The sequence below is a fragment of the Diabrotica virgifera genome, chromosome 3 (assembly GCF_917563875.1).
Source record: "Diabrotica virgifera virgifera chromosome 3, PGI_DIABVI_V3a".
In the NCBI taxonomy this organism is placed as follows: Eukaryota; Metazoa; Arthropoda; class Insecta; order Coleoptera; family Chrysomelidae; genus Diabrotica; species Diabrotica virgifera.
Window position 1 is genome coordinate 125,058,564 of NC_065445.1, and position 18,776 is coordinate 125,077,339.

Here is an 18,776-nt window from a genome sequence, read left to right on the forward strand (position 1 = left end):
CTTTTCTAGGCCAAAAGTGTAAGATTGCTGAATCAAAAACCTGAATACAAAAAATCACCTGAATACGACCTGAATACAAAAAAAATCACCTGGATACGACCTGATAACAGGACTAATACTCAAAGAACTGCCTGAAGAAGCAATAAAGCTACTAATGTACATATACAATGCTGTCCTAAGATTGTGCTACTTCCCCTCCCAATGGAAGGTAGCACAAATCATCCTAATTCATAAATCCAACAAACACTCAACCCAATCTTCATCCTATCGTCTTATTAGCCTTCTGCCTTTACCCTCCAAAGTGTTTGAAAGGCTTCTCCTGAAAAGAATAGACACTGTAATTACAGAAAAAACCTAATACCTCATTACCAATTCAGTTTTCGACAACAACATGGCATAATTGAACAGATTCATAGGGTAGTCAGAACCGCAAGAGATGCACTCGAGAACAAGAAATATTGTACAGCAGCCTTCCTTGATGTCTCCCAAGCCTTCGATAAGGTATGGCATAAAGGTCTAATATCAAAACTTAAAAGACAACTGCCTCATCGAATCTGCATGCTCCTACAATCATACCTCACCGGCAGATCGTACCAGATAAAACTAGGGGAGGCCCTCACTACTCTACATCCCATCCACTCTGGCGTACCCCAAGAAAGTGTCCTTAGACCCACACTGTACCTTCTTTGTACAGCAGATGTACCAACTTCAGATTGTACAACAATTGCAACATATGCTGATGACACTGTCCTAATGACCTGCCACGAAAATCCGACACTAGCTTCTCAGATACTACAAAGGCACGTGGAATAGACTTGAAATATGGTTTAAACTGTGGAGAGTCAAAGTTAATAGCTAATAATCAACACACTTTCGTTTACATTAAGGAAGGGGATCAATCCAGCTGTAACCTTTAAAAACGCGCCACTCCCAATAAAAAGTGACGTCAAATACTTGGGGATTTACCTAGACAGCCGCCTAACATGGCAAAAGCGTATTTAGAACAAACGACTGCAACTGGAACTCGTATATAGAACGATGTACTGGTTCATGAATCAAAAATCACGCCTAAGTCTAGACAATAAAGTGCTGATCTACAAATTTGTACTGAAACCCATCTGGACGTATGGCATCTAAATCTGGGGAACTGCCAGTGAAACAAACCTACTCAAGATACAGCGCTTTCAATCAAAAGTTCTAAGGCAACTGTGACAAGCTCCTTGGTACATCTCCAACAATAATATACATACGGATCTCCAAGTCCAAACCGTCAAAGAAGAAATTGAAAATGGTTATTCATTTTTAAAGAAATTATTTCTCTGTGCTCCAAGTACCACAATAAACTGCAGGTTCACCCAAACATATTGGTCACCAATCTCCTGACACCCCTACAGAACAGAAGTCTAAAAAGCCAGACACTCTTGACCTTAACACTAGAAAATAATTAATCGTTCCAATTACCATTGTGCTATTCAAATTAATTCAATTAATTATTAATAACTGTATTAATTCAATTATTATTGTACCCTTTTAAGTATTCACCACTGGGTGAATACTGACTGTGTCATGTGTCACTTTATTAACACTCATATAATGTATTGTTTATTATTTTGTATAAATGATTCAGCCACTTTGTACTCTACGAGCTCCCTAGTGGGAAAGTTTTGGGGTAGTTCTGATTTCTTTCATTATATATGGATTTTGGGCTGCTGGATCCGAATATGAGGTTTGCGGACAAAATTTCTTGCCGGAACATTGAAAAAATCGCGAAAAAATCGAAAAATTTCAGGTTTTTTCCGCCTTTTTTGCTCAAATCTCGAAAACTATTAACTCTTAGTAAATGGTCTTTTAACAGGAATTAAAGTACTTAAAATTATCTACAAATATCACTATTTACTTTTTTTTTCAGACGAACCGTTCGGTCTAAAGTGCAAGTTGAAAAAAGCCAATTTATAACGGTCTAGGCAAAATCCACTTTTTACATTCCAAAACTTTAGTTTTTATTAGAATGCTGTCATTTAATAAATTTCTCCTAGTTTTCTGTACAAATAATAAATGTTAGTTCATAATATGAATATGGTATGTCTCTTCTCACAGCTTCCATGGATCCATTCCATCCTAAAATACCGAGAATGTCTCTGCTTTTCCCTTAGAGCCACAGAAGATCAGGCACAGATGGAGCCACGGTTTCAGTTGGTGTGAACATTCCCTTCGGATCTTGATTTCTGATAAACCTTGAGGTTTTGTCCTTTCATAATTTATTGGTTGAACAGCTCTCCGTTTTTCATAAACCTCAGGTGCGGGATTAGTTTTTAGCCGAGGAATGGATTGGTTAGGAGCTATTGCATGTTTTGGTGCAATACAAGAAATGCCACCCATGACGTAAAAAGTGTGGTATCCGTCGATTGTATGTACGTTAACCCTTTCTGTCCCAACGCTGCATATATATGTTTTTGAAAAAGTGGATCTGTATTCCCAGCAGCCGTATATATACGTTCAAGGTGTTATGGTCTCAATTTAGCAAAGCCTAAAATATGCGTTGCTTATAAAATTTTAGACTCATTGGTGTCCCAATGCCGTAGAAATATGTCCGAAAATGTTAGATTATTGTTCCCAAAGCCTCAAAATGTTGGCACCTAAGACAGGTCATGCGGAACCATTGCCGTATATATTTCTTTACATATTTTAGATATATGCTATATTGTAGCACTGGTGGCAACGCTTATAGGTAGCTGCTAGAAGGTGAAGCGTTTGCAGCCACAGAAAAGACCAGAAAAAAAAGAAGAGAATCGAGATACATGTGTGCAAGATGCGGAGTAGTCGGCTTTTGCGTAGTGTCATGTTTTGAGGAGTAAAGTAGAACCCCGATTATCCGTGCTCCTCGGGACCGAAGGGAGGCACGGATAATTGAAAAGCACGGATAATCCGAACATGTATTTCTTATGTATAACATAATACATATGTACGTATACACATACATATATGTACCTACCATAAAAAATAACAGAAAAAAATAAATCTTTCATTATGAGTCTCTCTTTCGTCATATAGAGTTTCCGTCAAGTGATTTACGGTGACGCTATTTTGATAACACCTCAAAAATGCAACTTGAGTAACAGAAAATCATAGCATGTATAATCCGCAGCACGGATAATCCGCACCCGGATAATCGGGGTTCTACTGTACCACACAAAAGAAAAATTTTAATGTTAACTTACATTACCTTATTTTTTTAAGTTAGTTACATTTTTTCAAGTTGATTTTGCTCTCTCATGAGTACTTTTGAAAAGAAAACGTTTAAGTTAGTTAAAAAAAAAACTCATTAAAAACATGTTTTCGTCATTTATTTGTTTATTGATATGCGACGTATATATAAGGCAATGGAACTCTAAGCATGAAAAAACCTTTGGGATTGAGGGACCAACATGCAAATTAAGGCCTGGCATAGAAAGAGTTAAAATCAGCGTTTTCGTACACCTGTTGTGTAAAGCACGGCTGGTCAATTTTCTGCGGATCGCCTGCGATTGATGACACTTTCAGATAAGCAACGCGCTTGCTCAAAGTCTTGTAGCGGCAGTAAGGCCCAGATAGTTGGTCTCACCATTCCTTGCAGGGTTGGCCGTTTCCTCTACAAAAAGTACGGCTCAAGAAAATAGGTTGATGTAGTTTTCTCTTTGGGGTTTTGTTCATCCTATACAGAAGCTGTTCGCCTGGAAGGGTCAGCATTCGCAGGCGATCCGCAGAAAATTGACCTGCCGTGCTTTACACAGCAGGTGTACGATAACGCTGATTTTAACGTACATACAATCGACGAATACCACACTTTTCACGTCATATGTGGCATTTTTTGTATTGTACCAAAACATGCAGTAGCTCCTAAGCAATCCATTCTTCGGTTAAAACAGAAACCCGCACCTGAGGTTTATGGAAGTCAGGGAGCTGTTCAACTAATTCATTTTAAAAGGACAAAACCTCAAGGTTTATCAGAAATCAAGATAACAGATCCGAAGGAAATGTTCACACCAATTGAAACTGTGACTCCATCTGTGCCTGATCTTTTGTGGCTCTAAGGGAAAATCAGATACATTCCCGGCCTCTTAGGACGGAATGGACTCATGGAAGCTGTCACAAGAGACATACCATACCTATGAATTAAATAAAGTTTTGGAATGTAAAAAGAGGGTTTTGCCGAGACCGTTAAAAATTGGCAATTTTCAACTTGTATTTTAGACCGAACGGTTCGTCTGAAAAAAAGTAAATAGTGATATTTGTAGATAATTTTAAGTACTTTAATTTCTGTTAACATACCATTGACTAAAAGTTAATAGTTTTCGAGATTTGAGCAAAAAAGCGGAAAAAAGCTGAAATTTTTCGCTCTTTTCGCAATATGTTCCGGCAAGAAATGCTGTCCGCAAACTTCATATTTGGATTCAGCAGCCCAAAATCCATATATAATGAAAGAAATCAGAACTACCCCAAAACTTTCCTAGTCAAAACACAATTTTATTGAATCAAAAATAGATCGCAATAAAATGAATGTCAAAAAAATTATTATTGGCCTGTACTGATGCTGGTATTCTTCTCATTATTTCTATCCATTTTTATTTTCACTGCCCTATTCTACTTTAGTCAGGACAGCATAGTAATCAGTAAAATAATCCATATCATAAAACAATCTATTATTATTGAATTGTAGTATTCTCCTTTGGTATTACTTGAGCGAGCTCATTAATAAGCTACCAAAAAATAATGTTTGATATATCTATTATAAATCTTCCAGCAAAGTTTCTGTACCTCAAATCGATTTAAGACATTATATTATGTCAGAGTATGCTGATAGTGGTTATCTGCTGGTGTTTACCGATTCAAATACAGATCAGTCGTAAAGCAATCAGTTTCAAAGACTAGGTATTAGAATGGTGCATTATTTTTCTTATCGTAGGTAGTCATACGGACAGTTTTATTAACCAAGATTTACATGTAGTACAACTCTTCTTACTTCTTTTATTTCTTCGCCTGTGCTCTAAACTCCCGTTATTTTCCGTTCAGTACTAGGTACTAGGTACCTATACAGGGTGTTTCATTAATAATTGTGTATATAGTAACTGGAGAAACCTTAGCACAAAATACGAAGATTTAACCTAAAACACTTAAATAAAATGTGGTTCCTTACTGAGTTACAGGGTGTTTTATCTAAAATTTAAAAAACTATTTTTGCTTAGTATTTTAAAACTATTCGATGTATCTTTTTCATACTTGGCAGGAAGTATAGGTATTATACAAACTACTAAATTATGTTAAACAAACGTTTATGGCTATTACCAGAGGCGTACGACGGGGGAAAGTGAATGCTTGACCCTTTCCAAATTCTACGCCACTGGCGAAATTGCTATTTTAGTTCAATTTTGGATTCTCCAATACTTTCTATGAAAATAATATACTCTTCATTCGTAACGGTAAAGTCATTAGTTTTCGAGATATTTGAAGCTAAAACTGAAACGACACGGTTATTTTGATCAGTGTAATGTGTCGCTTCATTTTTAATTTCAAATATCTCGAAAACTAATCATTTTATCGTTACGAATAAAGAGTATATTATTTCCATAAAAAGTATTGCAAAATCAAAAAATTACACTAAAATAGCAATTTGGTCAGTGGCGTAGAATTTGGGAAGGGTCAACCAGAAACTATCCCCTGTCGTACGCCTCTGGTAGTAGCTAGAAACGCTTATTTATCTTAATTTAGTAGGGTGTACAGTGCCTACACTTTCTGCCAAGTGTGATAAGGATACGCCAAACAGTTTTAAAGTACTGGGTACAAATAAGTTTTAAATTTTAATCATATGAATCATATAATAAATTAATTAAAATAACTGTGCCGTTTCATATTTAACTTCAAATATCTCGAAAACTAATGACCTTATCGTTACCAATGAAGAGTATATTATGCACGTAGAAAGTATTGTAGAATCTAAAAATGGCACTAAAATAGTAATTCCTCCAGTGGCGTAGAATTTGAGAAGGGTCAACCATAAACCATCCCCTGCCGTACGCCTCTGGTAGTAGCTAGAAACGTTTGTTTATCATAATTTAGTAGGGTGTCTAGTAGTCGCACTTTCTGCCAAGTATGAAAAGGATACGCCTAATAGTTTTAAAATGCTGAGCAAAAATAGTTTTTAAATTTTTAGATAAAACACCCTGTAACTAAGTAAGGAACCACATTTTATTTAAGTGATTTAGGTTAAATCTTCGTATTTTGTGCTAAGGTTTCTCCAGTTACTATATGGACAATTATTAATGAAACACCCTGTATACTGACAATACTGATAATATGTCTTGTCACCTACTTCAGATGAAAAGGCATAAATATTATCAGCATATATTTAGTATAAGTCTATTCTTTTTCTAGCTATGCTGGGTTGGTTTCCCTCTACACTTCTTCATAAATTTCTTTCTTGGGCCATACCCTTGTCTCCCTAATTGAGAATGTTTACTTTAGTATGTGATAAGCTGACTTTCTTCCTTTTGAAAGCACGGAATAACAATGTCTATGACTCGTAGTCTAGTTAGTTCGAAAACATCGGTGATCTTCAGCATTTTTTCTAGATTTAAAGCCTGCTGCTCTCCATGTCTAAGCTTCATATAATAGATCTATTGAATAAAAAGAAGTATTTGCTTCCTCGTAGTATAGTAAGAAGTATACTTCCTCGTATTTAAGTATTAGTCTAAGAGCTAGTGAACCCTCCGATTAACGGTCGTGTTGTAAGGCTAGAAATTTTTCTAGTGATAATTAGCACACCAAGGCTAAAAACCATGACCTGGCAGGCATCAGCGGTGCACGTGTATCTACCAGGTGAATCGAAAATGCAAATTTAGGGGGTAAAATAAACTTTCTCCTGTAAGGTTTTTAAATTTAAGTATGTGTTTGAATAAGTCATTTAGAAGAAATGTGTACAATGACAGGATTCTGAAGGGCATGAGCCTTGCCAGGCGAGGGGAAAGATTAGGGGTTTTTCCTAGAATTATTTTTTTTTTGCATCGAACAAATTTTTTTAAGTTTTTTGAACATTCCAAACAGAAAAGATCTTTAGTGATTTTTCTCTTAAGTTAATAGTTTTTTTTATATAAATAAATTTAAATTTTGAAAATTGCGAAATCGGCCATTTTTAACCCTAAATTGGACATTTATCTAAAAATTTCAAAGTTGCCAACGTAGGTAGATATTCTTTAAACATTGATTGATGAAATCCCAAAGAGTTTTTTGCAATACGATATCGGAAACCCCTTTGTTTTTTAATCGCTAATCAAGCGGGCGCGACACTGTAGTATAAGTGAGGACGTTTGAGTTGGCATAAATTCATTATCTCGAGAATGGGCAAATTTCAAGAGAAATCCTCAGGCAGGTCGATTTTTATTTTTAAATTAGGACTTTTTGGCATATATATAATACTAATGACGTCATCCATCTGAGGGTGATCACGTAATCGATGATTTTTTTAAATGAGAGTAGGGGTTGGTGATAGCTCATTTGAAAGGTTATTTAATTCTCTATTCACTAATATAAACATTAACATAATTATTTATACAGGGTGTACAAAAAAAAATTTTTATTAAATTAACTTTGATTAAATTTGACAAATAGAAGAAACATTTTTTTGTACACCCTGTATAAATAATTATGTTAATGTTTATATCACTGAATAGAGAATTAAATAACCTTTCAAACGAGCTATCACACAACCCCTACTCTTATTTAAAAAAATCATCGATTACGTCATCACGCCCAGATGGATGACGTCACTAGTATTATATATATGCCAAAAAGTCCTAATTCAAAAATAAAAATCGACCTATCTGAGGATTTCTCTTGAAATTTTCCCATTCTCGAGATAATGAATTTATGCAAACTCAAACGTCCTCAGTTATACTACAGTGTCGCGCTCGCTTGATTAGCAATTAGAAACAAAGGGGTTTTCGATATTTTATTGCAAAAAACTCTTCGGGATTTCATCAATCAATGTTTAAAGAATATCTACGTAACTTGGCAACATTGAAATTTTTAGATAAATGTCCGATTTAGGGTTAAAAATGGCCGATTTCGCGATTTTCAAAATTTTCAATCGCTTATATAACAAAAACTATTAACTTAAGAGAAAAATCACTAAAGACCTTTTTTGTTTGGAATGATTCAAGAAACCTAAAAAAAATTTGTTCGATGCAAAAAGAATAATTTTAGGAAAAACCCCTAATATTTCCCCTCGCCTGGCAAGGTTTTATGCTCTTCAGAATCGCCTGTCATTGTACACATTTCTTCTAAATGACTTACTCAAACACATACTTAAATTTAAACCTTACAGGAGAAAGTTTATTTTACCCCCTACATTTGCACTTTTCGATTCACCTGGTAGATACACCTGCACCGTTGATGCCTGCTAGGTCATGTTTTTAGCCTTGGTGTGCTATGAATTATCACTAGACAAACTTCTAGCCCTACAGGACGACCGTTAGTCGGAGGGTTCACTAGCTCTTAGACTATATTTACAAGTAAATACTTAAATACTTTTACAATACTTAAATACTTATAAGTAAAAGCAAATATTTCTTTTTATTCAATAGACCCAAATGTCTTCTATCTACGAGTAGTAGGTAGTCTATCTATATAAGTAATAATAAAATTTTAATAATAATTATACCTAACACAAAAATTTTATAACGATTTTATGTTTTAGCTTGAGGCCAATGAGACCATTGAGATTAGCCAATGGTACTGTTATAGAAAGACCCAGAAAACGAGTGACTCACCGAAGAAGGAAACAAAGAAAGCCTGAAGATTTAGGAAAACCCACTTTAATCAAAAACATCAGGTGGAAGACATACAAAAAGAATGGAAATCTACCCAACCCGCTTTATCCAAGACCTATAGTCGAAGAATATAACTATGTAAAGGGTGGATGAACATAGCTTCATATTTAAAATTTTGTATTAACTAATTATTATTGTTGAACCTGCCTGTTACATTTTAATAGATAAGACAACTGAAGCAACTTTGAAATTTCAAAAGATGCTATTCGGATAACAAAAGTATTGTTCGTATTTATTTGGAATTAATGTGACTTACTCTCTAGCGAAAATATAGTTGATAATATTTTTATTTTAACTAAAAGTTTTAAGTATAGGGCTTTTCATTCACAGTCATTTGTTTCGAGCTTCTGTCATGTGTCACATAACATTAATATATCTACGTCATACGTTATTGGCATATACCTTACCTTAGAATATAAAATAACCAGGAAGGAGTAAATACAAAATGACCTTGAGCCGGGAAGGAGGTCGCAAATGGCGACCAGATGTCAGATTTGCTTTCCATCTCCAGTGACGTACCTTTGAAAGAGGGAAGAAAAGAAATTCTTAACGATTTTATTACATCTTTGATGTTAAACATGATGTTTATTTTATATTCTAAGGCATATACCAATGATACAAACCAAAGACGTATGACGTAGATCTATTAGGCCTTTTCGCGCTGTATAACCTGAACGTAGCCAGAGGGAGAGCGCCTGCGCATTACAAAATTGGACTTTCAATAAGATCGAATATTTCCCTGCGAAAACGTAATGCGCAGGCGATCTCAATCTGGCTACGTTCAGGATAAGTGCAGGGCATGCTCCACGAATAAGTTAATTATGTGACACATGAGAGAAGCTCGAAACGAATGGCAATCGATGAAAAGCCCCATTCAACGCCAAAAGTCTCTACAGACATGAACTAGTTTACTTAGATATTGGCTGCATTCAGCAGAAAACTGCGATGACTAATCGATTACTTAGCGATGTGTAATCGCTAACGATTCTTCTGAATGGTATACTTTTATGTGTATACGACAACTGTCACATTTTTCAAAATGATTTGCAAATACGTGAAAGACACCCCAAGAACAGAAATGAAAATTATTATGAAATGGTAATTTATAAATAACCCCATTTAATTCATACATAGTTTCAAATTCTTGAATTTCTTGCGACATAGGTAAACCTAATAGGTACATACGAATAATCCAACAAAGCAGCTCAGATATTTATCAGCGTGATTTATATGCCTTTAGCCTTCCTTGCCTTCAATTCATGTTTTTTTTAAGATACATAACTTAAAATATACGTGTTAGACACACGTCATACGTCAATCTTATTTTGATTTGCTAAGTAATCATATTTCAAAACCGATGTTTAAAATGGCGACCGATAAGTCATCGAATGATAACTAATCGGAAATTTATGTGGCATTCAGCAGAAAATCACTAAGCGATTAGTCATCGATTGAGTCTGCTGAATGCACCCATTGTTACGTCTAAGTCGGCAATTTCATCATTCTCCTGTATTACTGGTTGCATATAAAAGTAATAATTTAGATATACAACATAATTTTGGGCAGATGATAAACCTATATTAAACTATCATCCATCCTATTTTAACGTGTTTTATCTTTTTGAAGTATGCGAAATGCTTTTTTCAGTTATGCCTTTCGCAAAAAGTATGTACCTACATATATATCTATTGTTGGTTGTAGTTATAAGGCTACGGCTAGACAAGCGACAATTTACGGCGCTGTAAGAGCAGTAAAATGAAGCGCGAAAAATGGGTCCTATCCTATGTTGCTATGTTGCTGCGCGATATTTTAAAATCTGGCCATCTACTACACTCACCGTGGGACCTATTTTCGCGCTTCATTTTACTGCTCTTACGGCGCCGTAAATTGTCGCTTATCTGGCCATAGCCTTAGCGAAAGGCCACACGGGCGATAATTTACGGCGACGTAAGAGCAGTAAACACGAGGCATTGGTTGACTAACTCCCTATTTCATCTACAAATGGTTAGTCAAATGCCTCGACAGGTTTACTGCTCTTACGGCGCCGTAAATTATCGCCTGTGTGGCCTTTCGCTTACATTTACAGTTGGGATTAAGCGATTTTCTAGTTCCTTTCATCAATTTTTTTTGCCGCACCTAACCGAATTCTTGTTTGGGTTTTATTTTCCTCATGGTGTTTACTTTTCCTTTAGTTCAAATTGCAGTTTCACGCATATACTAAGGATTTTCCCAGTTTTCACTTATTCCTTCACTCAACCGTACCACCCGTACTCTCCAGTTCTTTCTACTTTGCCAGTTCCCTTCCTGCAGATTTGTTCTTTCCACGCTTTTCACTTTATAAATCAGTATTTTTGTACCAAAATGACAGTTTTGTCAATATTCTTAAGATGTTATTTAAGTACGTAAATATAACCTATATTTAAGAAATACTTCTAAGTTATCTTAGAGTTTGGTTAAATATATTTTTATCATATTGTGCTTCTTCTTCTTTAGGTGCCGTGTCAGTATTCAGACGTTAGTCGTTATCATAATTAGCAGTTCTTGAAACCTTTCTCTATCTGCTGCTGCGCGAAATAACTCTTCTACTGTGGAACCACACCATTGTCTAATATTACTCAACCATGAAGCTTCTTTCGACCAATCCATCTCTTTCCCTCCAACTTTCCTTGTATTATAAGGCGAAGTAGATGGTATTTAGTCCTCTAATTATATGGCCGAGCCGAAGTATTCTGTTTTTCCCTCTTTATGATGTTTATGAGCAGACGTTCTGAATTCATCATTTGGAGAACATCTTCACTCGAAGTGTGCGACACTTACGATACCTTTAAGATTCGTCGATAGCACCACAATTCGAATGTTTCTAATTTGCTTAGAGTTATGGTTTTTAAAGTCAATTTGTCACAACCATACAATAAGATAGACCACAACATAACATTTCAGGATATTCTTGTGAATGTTCATCGAGAGATTTCTGTTACATAAAAAAGGTTTCCAGGTTATAAAAACCTTACGTGATATTTCGATCCTGGTTATTATACAAGGATATAACAAGGATCAACATATCACGTATTCAAATATCTAAGTATCACGTATCGCAATATCACCAATATCGAAATATCTTCATCGGAGTCGAACTTTACATTTAATCAGGAAGAATTGCAAAATGCTTGCTTTCACCAGAACTTTGATGACAGATTGGATATAACTATGAACTATGTCCGCAGAAGAATAAAAAGACAATTACCAGGTATTCTTTAATACTTTCAACTATAGCTTGGAATAAAAATCATGTTTTTCAAAATTTGCTATCATTTTGACTACACGATGAATACGCTTTTGTATATAACCCTTTTTTTTTCACAATACTTTATTAGCTCTGTAATTAGATGTAAATATTATTTATTTCCTTTAGTGCTATTGTATTACTCTTTTTGTTAAAAATCTGATCAAATATTTTTAATCTAATTATTGTTACGTTCTAACCAAATACCACCAATAATTGAAGTTAAAGCTTTTTATTATTTTTATTTGTTCCTAAATATGTTTTTGTATTTGTAAGAGATATTAAATAAACGCAAAGCTAAATACTTGTTTCATTGCTACTTTAAAAATGTGTATCACTTATTGTTACAGATTTAAAGTTATTACATTATTAGATCTGATCTTGTTCCATAGTATGTGTTTTTTCTGGTCAGACAATCAATATTAGAAAAGTAAAAGATTGTCCTCAAGAAATAGTATTGTTACCTCTAGTATCGTTCACTGATATAGTAAGTTCGTTCATATACGTCGAACCCGCTTATTAGAATCCCTGTTATAGGAATATCCCGGTTTATGGAATATAAATTCGAGGTCATGAAACGTTTCCATTTACTCCTTAATAAATTTATCCGTTTATTGGAATATATTCTAATTAGATAATACCGCTTATTGGCATATTTTGCAGATTAACGAATATTTTTTTTACAATTTACTAATAAATTATGTTTGGTATGGTTTGTCGTCAAGGGCCTGTAGTGCTGGATTAGATATTATTAGGGTAATAAATATTTATTACTTTGTTACGAGTACCAATTCGATCTTTAGCCGACAAATGCATGGGTCATAAAGTAATTTTTATTTGTTCTACAAAGTCCTGTACATATTCTCACCCACTGTTGCCTGTTATAAAATTGTTAGAATGGGTTTATTTAGAATTCACCCAGAGAGTACCTACTTGTTTGCAAGATGTGAATTATGGCTTTGTTAAATTCGAAAAGAAAAGATCTTACTTTAACCCGACGTGAGGTTGAATAATGTAACAATCCATTTCTTGCCGCCAATAAAACTTCGATTCAACCAATGTATTAAGGATGACCACACGGATTAACAACAAAAAAGCTATAATTACCGATAATTTCTCAAGAAAAAATAAGTAAATTTTGTTATATATGCATTTTAATAAGAAAATATTTACATATCTACATATTGCATACATTTCATATTAATTACCTACTGTATTCATTCACATACATATAATGTAATTTGGTATTTAACATATAGATAAGTAGTAGTTACACTACTGTATTATTGACATAAAAAGACATAAAATCATTTACATATACTGATTATGTAGGTACATATAATATGATATACATATTGGCATAGTTTGTAAAACTACATATTGGCATAGCATGTAAAACTACACATTGGCATAGTATGTAAATAATATTATTACGTATATTCGGTACACTTATTTCGACTAGCCACCAATGATCGGTTATTAGAATATCCCGGTTATAAGGATATTTTTGCCTGGCACAAAGGCTATTCTAATATATATATATATATATATATATATATATATATATATATATATATATATATATATATATATATATATATATATACATTCGTATGAACTTTACACATTGCTAAAACATACAATAGATTGTAAGAATATAAATGAAAACATTAAAGGCGGATATTGCTACTGTGGAGCCATTCCATTGCCTCAGGAGTTAGTTCGTGGATTTCGATTAAGCTTCCTTCGAATCGTGTGGCTGGACATTCTTGTGTAATGTGGTGGACTGTTTGTTCAGCAGCATTGCATTTGTCACATAGCGGGCTGTCTGCGATACCCCATTGGTTAAGTGATTTATTGCACACTCCATGACCTGCCCTGATTCGGTTCAGATTACACCATTCTCGACGCGGAAGAGAGAAACCGTTGAGTTTGACTGTGGGATTTCCTATTAGGTGTGCATTGTTCACTTCTTCGTTCCATTCGCTTATCCAATGCTCATCGATTGTGAAATTGTTTGGAAGATTTTTTGCTGTTCTTGTTGGCGGGTTTCGAGATCTCAGCCGCAATTGGCCCTGGTTTAACTGATCTATGTCGGTATTTATTGGCAATGAGGGATTCTTTTGACATTTCTGGTATTGTGATTTAAGGGCAGCTAACCGTCGTGTATTGGTTGGTGCAATGTTGCTTAGAACTGGAAGCCACTGAGTTGGTGTGCTTTTTATGGTCCCCGTAATATACCTCATTGTCTGATTTAGTTGTGTGTCTAGGACGTTAGTATGGTGACTGTTTAGCCAGACTGGAGCACAATATTCGGCTGTTGAATAGACTAATGCAAGAGCGCTTGTCCTGATTGTGTCTGCATTGGCTCCCCAAGAGGTGTTTGCAAGCTTGTGAATGATATTATTGCGAGTTTTTACTTTAGCTGCAGTTTTATGTAAGTGTTCCTTGAAAGTTAGAGTACGAAGTTAGAGTAAGTAAGCTATTCTAATAAGCGGGTTCTACTGTATCTGTGTAGGATGCCTCCAATCAATAGTCTTTAACGATTCCTTATCAAAGTTCTGAATTAATTAACGGCAGAACTATATATTGATAACATAAGATATGCAGATGACACCGTGATTATGGCAAGCTCTGCTGAACAACTCCAACTACAGTCGAACCCGCTTATTAGAATACCTCTTAAAGGAATATCCCGGTTTAAGGAATATAAATTTGAGGTCCCGAAACATTTATAGTAGCAACCAATGATCGGTTATTAGAATATCTCGGTTATAGTTATAGGAATACTTATGCTTGGCACAAAGGCTATTCCAATAAGCGGGTTCGACGTACTACTAAACAAAACAAACAGTTTGTGTGAGGGATATGGACTAAAAATGAATATAAAATAGACTAAATATATGATAGTTAATAAGAAAACAAATATACAAACATAGGGTTCCTCCATGATAAAACAACAGAAATAAGGTCCATGATATAAATAGCAAGAAAAAAGAGAATTGTTTTCATTTATAAAAATGAAAGAAAAAAATCTCTAAAATAAAGACAGACTAGAACTGAAATAAGACCTATGAGATGTTACGTGTTTTTGATACTACAACATGAATTTGAAAGCTGGACACTGAAACAAGAACACATAAATAAGCTACAGCCATTTGAGATGTAGTACTGTGATGTAGTGTTACAAAAGGATGCTTAAAATAGCATGGACATAGAAAAAAACGAACACGAAGTATTGCGAGAAAGGACAACGAATATGAAATAATAAACAAAATAAAAATAAAAAACTACAATATCTGTGGCAGGCAGTGAGAGGAAAGTATATGAAACGCTAAGATTGAGCTTCTTCTTCTTCCTCTTTATAAGTAATTCTGCTTGTTCATTGGCGGATTGATACCTCTATGGCAGTGATACTCAACCTGCGGCCCAAAGACTAACTAAAAGTCCCTGTAATCAAATTATTTGAAGATTGCATAGAAAAAACGCTGCAAGTCAATTTTTTAAATTTTTGGAAAACGCGATTTTAAGATTTAAAACTTCAGAATTCATAAATAAACATGCTACAACACTGTTGTATTGAGTATTTGACAACTCATATATACAGAGTATGATATTATAAAACTGAAATTGTTATGTACAGTAGGTAACAAGAGAAATTAAAAAAAAAAACAACCAAAGGTCTGGAGGAAAAAGGCAAAAACGCTGTAATTGACAAAATATAATATTAATTCAACGAAAGAAAAAAATAACTTCAATTTCAACAAAATTTTTTTAAAACTTGGAGATCTTTGTATTCTGCCATTGGAACGGGCAGTGACTTAGTATAGGACCGAGAAGGAAAAACGAATTCTTTTCCAGTATACGGTGGTTCCCTACCAGTCACTTTTTTGTTAATGGCAGCAGAAACCATTTTTCCATTGTAGGTGTCTCTTAAATAAATTAGTCTGGGATGTTGCTTTGAAATGCTTAATTCTCTTATTGGTCTAGTTTTAAAAGGTACTTTTGTAGCATACTTAGGTGCAAGAAAAGTGTCCCATCTACGCACCAAGTAGTTATCAACCACTTCTACTTTATAAGGCGCAGGTTATTGACGAGCCAATCGTAACACTGCTTCCCAATCTTCTGGGGTTTCTGCTGCACTTTTTTGGTTAACGATACCAAAATATTTATCCGTCTCCATGTAGGAGTGACCTCTTATAGGAAAGGTCACTAAAATAGAGTCAAATCTGTTAATTTTATGGACTAAATAATGTAGAAACCGGAATACCGTCCAATTTTTATTTTGGCCTCCACACGAATCACAGAAACTCACTAAGTTACGAACTTCAGGAAAAAGCTGGATTGTCACATAGTCATACAAAAATGAGCAAACTTCATTGGCACCCTTTCGAGCTACTGTCTCAGGGTACGAGTACATAACAACATCATTATCACTAAGTCGATGGACATTAAAGGAGTAGAAAGACAACTGCCTTTTATAATACACGTCGTTACTCGTAATATTAGGTATTGAAAGGTCTTTATTATAGTCCATGGCTATGACTTCATATTCTCTTGAGGTCCTTGCTCGTAGTTTAGCTTTCGTTTTTCGTTTGTAAAATGTCTGTGCTTTCAGCAAGTGAAATTTCTGCCCGGTTTTAAGTTTATTACTTCATTTTTCATCTTTACATTCCCTTATTTTTATTTTGAAAGCATCACAAATGCTGCAAGTGTCGGTTCTGGGATACCCAATGGAGATATTAAAGCGTGTGTTGAATGTTTTTATATATACTTCATAGCACACTGCTCTATTGGAATGTTTCTCTAGGAACATTTTGTACATCTTTTTAATGTTAAGTTCCTCTGGAAGGTACTTCCTGCTAGATTTTTTTAGGCTGTAGTGACTCATGCGCCCTTTGAATGATTTTATGTGATTTAAAATTAACTGCATAGTTTCTTCAGACATTTTATTAGGTCTTGAGCCATGTTTACCTCTATTGTTCTTGGCAATTGTACCATGTTTTAGGGCTTTTTGTACAGTTTGTAATCTTCTCGTGGATATGCCATGAAGAGCAACAAAAGCTTTTTGACAAACCTGAACGTCTTTTGCATGTGATGTATGCCCCTCATCATTAGTTACCGCAAGGCGAATTCTGTAATAAAAAGAGCCATCTCTTACGTTGCAATTCTCTTCGTCTTTTCTTGGCCTTCTTTGAGTTGCAGGAAGTATGGATATTAGACCACCCAAATACACACTTTGCTCGGTCCAATTCAGCATAGAATTAAAATTACGAATAATTGTATTTCTTTGTTCAACCGTTATATTTTCAAAACGCTGATAACGTTTGCAACGGCAGTCCTCGCCTGTTTCGTGAGTTTGCACTTTTAGCGCTTTAGCTACATCACGTATTCGCCCAAAACTTTTTCGTTTTCTTGTAGTTTTTGACTGTAAAGCCTCTTCAATTTCACTGTCCTCACTTTCCATATTAATAAACAATAGTTCAAACTTACCAAACGTTACAAAACAAACTGTGATTATGATAATAATGATACTAAAATAAATATCTTGTATGAATGCTGAACACTGACTGTGATTTTCCGTTGTAAATTGTCCCTACGGACAGGCGTATTGAGCACCTAAATCTGACTTATAGCATTGTTGCCTAGTTTAACCTTGACTTGCAGCGCTGTTCCATTGTACAGCATTATTTTATTCGTTTGTAACGTTTGAATTATTGCACTTTTATTTTGTTTGATATTTGTGGATTGTACTACGTGTATCCAAGTATGTACCGAAAAATGTATTCATCAAAAAATCGATAAAAATTGACTTACAGCGTTTTTCCCCTGTAGTCTTCATTTGTCAAATTTCACGTGTTTTTCAAATTATTTGATGAGTGTGCCGATGTGTTTGAGGCATGTTTGGGCGTAAGGCAGACAATTTAATGACTTTAATTTTAAATTATATTGAAATTTTTAAGAACTCTGATTAAAAAGCGGGGTATTATTAACTTTTACTAATAAATTAATAAAGTTAATGAACAAATACTAATTTTAAAAATAATCAATACTTATTTACTACATTGAAACAACCCATTTAGTAATCACAAGAAAAATTAGGTCCGGATTAACAAAAAAAAATTAAAATAATTGTGACCTTGAAACAACACTCTGTATATTAAAATTTTCAAAATTCGTCTGCACATTTGAAAAGAGCACAAAAAACTAAGTTTAATTGCTCGCTTCAATTTTTTGCGCAGATAATTTTATGACATTTCTTTTGAAATTATATCGAAATTTTTGTTTTGAAAGTTCGAGTTGTTAAAAATTTCGACATAATTTCAAAATTAAAGTCATTAAATTGCCAGCGCAAAAAATGGAAGCTCCATTAAAGCTTCTTTCAAATGTGCAAACGGGTTTTGAAAATTTCAATATACAGGATGTTGTTTCAAAGTCACAATGGATTTATAATTTTGTTTAATCTGGACCTGGATTTTTCTTGTGATTAGTAGTTGGGTGGTTTGGGTTCTAAATGTGACATATATGTATCAAATATCAAAAAAATATACAAGGTGGTTCTAAAGTTATGGGTCCAGAAAGAAATGGGCAAAATCAATAAAACACCCTGTAACTCGGTTATAAAGTCGGTG

The 18,776-nt window shown here is 34.4% G+C and overlaps 1 protein-coding gene across 2 annotated transcripts in view; it reads left to right on the forward strand.

Annotated features, from left to right (window-relative positions):
* Positions 1-12,446, forward strand: part of LOC114336078 (uncharacterized) — a 437,383-nt gene extending 424,937 nt beyond the window's left edge. For both annotated transcript variants that reach the window (XM_050645495.1, XM_050645496.1), the window contains one exon: positions 8,729-12,446. In XM_050645495.1, the coding sequence (XP_050501452.1) occupies positions 8,729-8,954 (226 nt within the window). In that variant the 3' untranslated portion in view covers positions 8,955-12,446. The remainder of the gene's footprint in view (positions 1-8,728) is intronic.
* Positions 12,447-18,776: the final 6,330 nt, after the last annotated feature.